Source organism: Ranitomeya imitator, chromosome 6 (assembly GCF_032444005.1).
Source record: "Ranitomeya imitator isolate aRanImi1 chromosome 6, aRanImi1.pri, whole genome shotgun sequence".
Lineage (NCBI taxonomy): Eukaryota > Metazoa > Chordata > Amphibia > Anura > Dendrobatidae > Ranitomeya > Ranitomeya imitator.
The window spans coordinates 254519214-254525213 of NC_091287.1; the positions used below are offsets into that span (position 1 = coordinate 254519214).

General features: G+C 46.6%; 1 protein-coding gene across 1 annotated transcript; it reads right to left on the reverse strand.

Annotated features, from left to right (window-relative positions):
• Nucleotides 1-1447: 1447 nt before the first annotated feature.
• LOC138643354 (polyadenylate-binding protein 1-B-like) lies at nt 1448-2409 on the reverse strand. Its single transcript, XM_069732276.1, has one exon. The coding sequence runs from the start codon at nt 2249-2251 to the stop codon at nt 1448-1450; it is 804 nt and encodes a 267-aa protein (XP_069588377.1). The 5' UTR covers nt 2252-2409.
• Between the last annotated feature and the right edge of the window lie 3591 nt (nt 2410-6000).

Here is a 6000-nt window from a genome sequence, read left to right on the forward strand (position 1 = left end):
GATGACCATGATTGCTTCAGCATCATGCAACAGGAAACAGCAGGACTACCTAAGGTGGCAGAAGAGCCACTGACCAAACCAGAGCTGATCCTCTATGTGGATTGCTCCAGATTTGCAGATGATGAAGGAAGATTCCACACGGGATGTGCAGTGACCAGCAATCAAGAGATCCTGTGGTCCAGAAGTCTGCCGCCTAGTCTGTCAGCTCAGGAAGCAGAACTGATAGCGCTGATGAAGGCCTGCCAGATTGCAGAAGGCAAAACTGCGAACATATACACCGATTCAAGGTACTCACATGGCATAGCACATGACTCTGGACCCATCTGGACTGCAAGAGATTTCATCACAGCAAGCAGAACAGCCGTGAAGCATCATCGAGCCATCAAGGACCTGCTGGATGCACTCCAACTTCCAAAAAAAGGTGGCAGTACTAAAAGTCAAAGCACATGGAAAATTGAACACAGTAGAGGCAGGGGGTAACAACATGACGGATATAGCAGCCAAAGAAGCAGCCAAAGGAAGGCAAAATGGAGAAGTGGGAGAGGTCGTAGAGCCGGACGGCTACTACATGACGACTGAAGACAAGAAACCTGACCAGAAGAACAAGAGGAATGCTGGATGCGGAAGGGAGCAACACATGAAGAAGGAAGGGTATACGCAATGGACAACGAACCCTGTTTATCCCGAAGCATGTATCCTATGGTGGTCCAGTGGGCACATGGGCCCACACACAGATCAAAGACACAGATGAATGATCTGATTGGTGCTTACTGGTTCGCTCCAGGGATCTCCACCCTAACAGCCAAGTTCACTAGCAGCTGTCTGACCTGCGGCAAATGCAACCCTGGAAGAATGAAGAAAGTTCCCACACATCATCTTGCCAGCCTGCTGTACCCCTTCCAGAGGATCCAGATAGACCACATCCAGATGCCGTCAAGTGGAGGTTTTGAATATGCCCTTGTGGTCGTGGAAGTGTTCTCAGGATGGCCAGAAGTTTTCCCAGTGAGGAACCAGTCAGCAAAGACTACTGCAAAGAGACTACCCTCAGAGATGAGATACGCAGATATGGGGTCCCAGAAGTGATAGGCAGTGACCAGGGACCCGCATTCACAGCAAATCTCACACGAGAGATCTGGTCAGCAGTAGGGTCAGACTTAGGCCTACGCACTCCCTACAATCCCCAGAGTAGCGAGAAAATGGATAGACTGAATGGGACACTTAAGAACAGGATGTTGAAAGTTGCCCAAAAGACACGCAAACCATGCCATGAGACACTCCCAATCACACTACTCAGTGTTAAGCACACTTCCAGAGGCCCAGAAAAGCTGTCACCATATGAAATTTTGTTTGGGTCTAGTCCCAGGTTAGGGGTATTCTTTCCCTCAGCAGCTGACTATGTAATATGATACTTTCTCTGCTTATGTAATTGAACTCACCAAGAAACTTGCTAACATCCATTCTCGAGTTTTTTCTCGAGAATTCCAACATAAATGGCCTTACCATTCATGTCTTTACCATTCATGTCATCCACGGCCTTTTGTGCATCCTCGTGTCTCTCAAAGCTGACAAACCCGAATCCCTTAGACTTCCCGCTTTCATCAGTCATGACTTTAACACTGAGAGCTAGACCATATTTTCCAAACATTTCTTTGAGCCGCTCATCATCCATATCTTCGCCAAAATTCTTCATGTAAACATTAGTGAACTCTTTCGCTCTTGCTCCAAGTTCTGCTTCTCTTTCTTTACGGGACTTGAAACGTCCAATAAATACTTTGCGGTCATTTAAAAGCATGCCCTTCATCTTGTCAATAGCCCTTTCTGCAGCTTCTTGGGTCTTGAAATGTACAAATCCATATCCCTTAGATCCATTTTCATCACAAACGACCTCGCATGACAAGATGTTACCAAAGGCAGAAAAAGTATCGTACAGGGCTTTGTTTTTGATGAAGATGTTGCCTACACCGCTCTTGTGCAGAGATGGGTCGCGCTGAGACCACATAATGCGAACAGGCTTGCCCTTAATGACATCAAAGTTCATGGTATCCAGAGCTCGTTCAGCATCGGCCGGCTGCTGGAAGTTGACGTAAGCGTAACCTAGAGATCGACGGGTGATCATGTCTCTGCACACTCTGATTGATAAAATTGGACCCGCAGGGCTGAACTTTTCATACAACATAGCCTCTGTGACATCAGGGTGGAGGTTCCCAACATACAGGGAGGCCATAGGGTAGCTGGGAGCACTTGGATTCATGTTTTCTGGTGTTTAAGGTTTAACGGTATCGCAGGGTCCTCTCCGCGGTCGGGCAGCAGCAGCTTTTCTCTTCATTTCACGTTACTTATTCCGTTTTTTTTTTCTTTTGCAATTTTTTTTCCTCTAGCGTTAAAATCCTTGAGAGCTGGCGCGGCGGGAATGTCTTCTCGTTAAAATCAACAGAAAATTAAATGTGAGGGGAGAAGAGGAGCTCGGGGGGATTTTTCTGGGTTTTTTGAAGGGATTTTGTGCTTTTTTTAAAAAATTTTATATCTTTTTTATAATAAGAAATGTGTGCCGAGGCCAGGCTCCGGAGCACACACTCACACACAGCACTAACAGCCGGGGTAGAGGGGAAAAAAAAATGCAAATCTCACACGAGAGATCTGGTCAGCGGTAGGATCAGACTTAGGCCTACGCACTCCCTACAATCCCCAGAGTAGGGAGAAAGTGGATAGACTGAATGGGACACTTAAGAACAGGATGCTGAAAGTTGCCCAAGAGACACGCAAACCATGGCATGAGACACTCCCAATCACACTACTCAGTGTTAGGCACACTTCCAGAGGCCCAGAAAAGCTGTCACCATATGAAATTTTGTTTGGGTCTAGTCCTAGGTTAGGGGTATTATTTCCCTCAGCAGCTGACTATGTAATATGATACTTTGTCTGCTTATGTAATTGAACTCACCAAGAAACTTGCTAACATCTATTCTTGAGTTTTTTCTTCATTGCCAGATCCAGATTCAGTGTCCGGTACGCACTCCTTGAAGCCAGGAGACTGGGTGTTGGTGAAAAAAGTTTGTAAGAAGAACACCACTCGATCCCAGATCTGATGGTCCTGTCCAAGTGCCGCTGATCACACCAACCTCTGTGAAGCTGGAGGGAAGACCCACTTGGCTCCACGCATCGCATTGCAAGAACGCTCCCCTACCAGAAGTTGACACCCAAGCCAGAACGATGATGTGGATGCCCTGCCTGACCGAATAGATGACCTACCTGATAAAGAATACACTACACATGCTATTGACTAAGAGACTGATTTGCAACGAACCCCCATTAGGGACAGATCTCCTGACCGCCCAGTTGCGAAAAGTCTGTACGGTGTAGGGCGTAGGCGCTAGGCTTGCGTCAGTTCGCTGGCAGCACAAAAGAGTTGCAGCGCTTTGGGACAGGAGGCTAGGATTAGGGCAAGTGATATCTAAGGGGGGCTTGTGATAGAAATATTTATATCATGTAGATCTCACTTGCATGTATACTCCTCTATAATCATATATACTCTTATAAACGCAAATATATATATATACACTATAATCAATTGCTTAAAATGGCTGACATAAACTGATATAAGCCAGACAGACTGTTCGGTGATTTCCACCCAAAAAAGCGGAAGAACTCCAGATGTCTTAAGTGCTGATGAGATGTCTCAACTTTGTCCTAGATGCAGAGATACATTTTAGTTGCTTAATCAGCAATCATATGTGCATTAATCACAATATTCCATATATATTCAGATAACCAATAACAGAGGAGCTAGACAATATGTTAATTAACTAACCACACCTAACCACTCCTTTCTATATGCAATTATAAAACTATGTATCAGGAAATAAAGGGTCAATATTGATGGAATGCTTTCCTGTCACAATCGTGTACAGACTCATTCTTGAGTGCTCAAAATACTCAGTCTTATTGGGAACGGTCACAGCACACACGGGATAGATTTATCCAACCCAAATTTCCATATCAGTTCAAAATTGGTAACAGGACTAAACAGGCGGCATAGCTTTGTTAAGTGGAGGACAATTGTAATGAGTGGCAAAGACACAGGTAGTAGGCCCAAAATACAAAAGTAGGCTAAAAGCAGTTCAAAATTGGTAACAGGACTAAACAGGCAGCATAGCTAGGTACTTGGGTGGGCTCCTCTGCTGAGTAGCAGACAGTGGTAGTAGGCGCAAAGTATTAACTGGTCTAAATGGAGGCCAGGGCCCCTGTATATTTTAACAATCATCTATCATTTCAACAAATTTGTATTGTCAGTGCCATCGAAGGATTTAACAGCACAGACTACACAGTGGTGGAGCAGGGAGAGGTAAGTATTGCAAGTGGTAGAGCACTGTTCGAGCTGGGGGGAACACTCTCTTGTGGGCGGTGGTACTGGCACAGGGCCCCTCATATTACGACGGTGTGTCTGACGTTGGTTGTGCACCACCACCGTCACAGACACTTCATTGTACTATGAGGGACCCTGTGCCAGTGCCGTCGCCCAAGAGTGGGCGCACCCACCTGTCCAGGCAAATGGCACTCGCACGGGTGCTTGCGCCAGGTGGTGACCACGGCCCTGTGGGGGGAGTCAGCCCATTTGGGGATGTATAAAAATGGCCTAGGGTGGACATTCAGCAGCTGCAAATGAAGGAATTGGAGAAGTCAGTAAGAGGAGGCCAAAAGCAAGACATTTTTCAGGCAAGCTACGTGTCAGCAGGAGAAGGTGGGGCAAAATAATTTGAAATCCATGATTGGTTCATTTTAATGAAGGTTAGATAATCAACATTCTGGGTAGCCAGACGTGTCCTTTTTTCGGTCAGTATTGAACCAGCAGCACTGAAGACTCTTTGTGATAGCACACTAGAAGCAGGGCAAGCGAGTTCCTGTAATGCATATTCTGCCAATTCAGGCCAGGTGTCTATTTTAGATGCCCAGTAATCAAAGGGGAATGACCTGTGAGGGAGAACATCGATAAGGGAGGAAAAGTAGTTTGTAACCATACTGGGCAAATGCTGTCTCCTGTCACTTTGAACCGATGCAGCACTACCTGTCGTGTCAACGGTCATTGCGAAATCACTCCACAACCTGGTCATAAAACCCCTCTGTCCAACGCCACTTCGGATTTGTGCACCTCTAACACCTATGCCATGTTGCCCCCTACAGCTCGTGTGAGAACCATCACCGCCGCTGTGTGCTGGGAATGCCTGAACCAAACGGTCTACAAGAGTTGCTTGTTTGGTAGCCAATATTTGTTCAAGGTTCTCATGTGGCATATTTTGTAATTTTCCTTTATATCGTGGATCCAGGAGGCAGGCCAACCAGTAATCGTCATCGGTCATCATTTTGATAATGTGGGGGTCCCTTTTTAGGATACGCAAGGCATACTCAGCCATGTGGGCCAATGTTTTAGGTGTAAATTCACTGCTTGTGCTGGGTTAAGGAGCACTTTCTTGCAAATCAACATCACTTGTGTCCCTCAAAAACCCTGTACCTGACCTTGCAACGCCACCAGTTTCTATTGCCTCCTGAGAGGCATCCTCCCATAAATATTCATCCCCATCATCCTCCTCCTCCTTCTCCTCTTTGTCCGCCACCTCATCCAGGAGAGTTCCCTGACCAGACAGTGGCTGACTGTCATCAAGGCTTCCCTCCTCCTCGGCTGCAGACGCCAGCTCCTTAATGTGCTTCAAACTTTCCATCAGCAGACGCATTAGTGGGATGCTGATGCTTATGATGGCGTCGTCTGCACTTACCTGCCATGTGCATTCCTCAAAACACTGAAGGACTTGACAGAGGTCTTGTAGCTTCGACAGCTGCACACCAGACAACTCCATGTCTGCCATCCAATTGCCTGCCCGTGTAGGTGTATCCTCCCACAAATTAATCACAGCACGCCTCTGTTCACACAGCCTCTGAACCATGTGCAGTGTGGAGTTCCACCTTGTTGCAACGTCGATTATTAGGCGGTGCTGGGGAAGATTCAGT

What these genes read in the sequence shown, in the direction of transcription:
- LOC138643354 (XM_069732276.1), bottom strand. Translation starts at nt 2,251, where the DNA reads ATGAATCCAAGTGCTCCCAGCTACCCTATGGCCTCCCTGTATGTTGGG.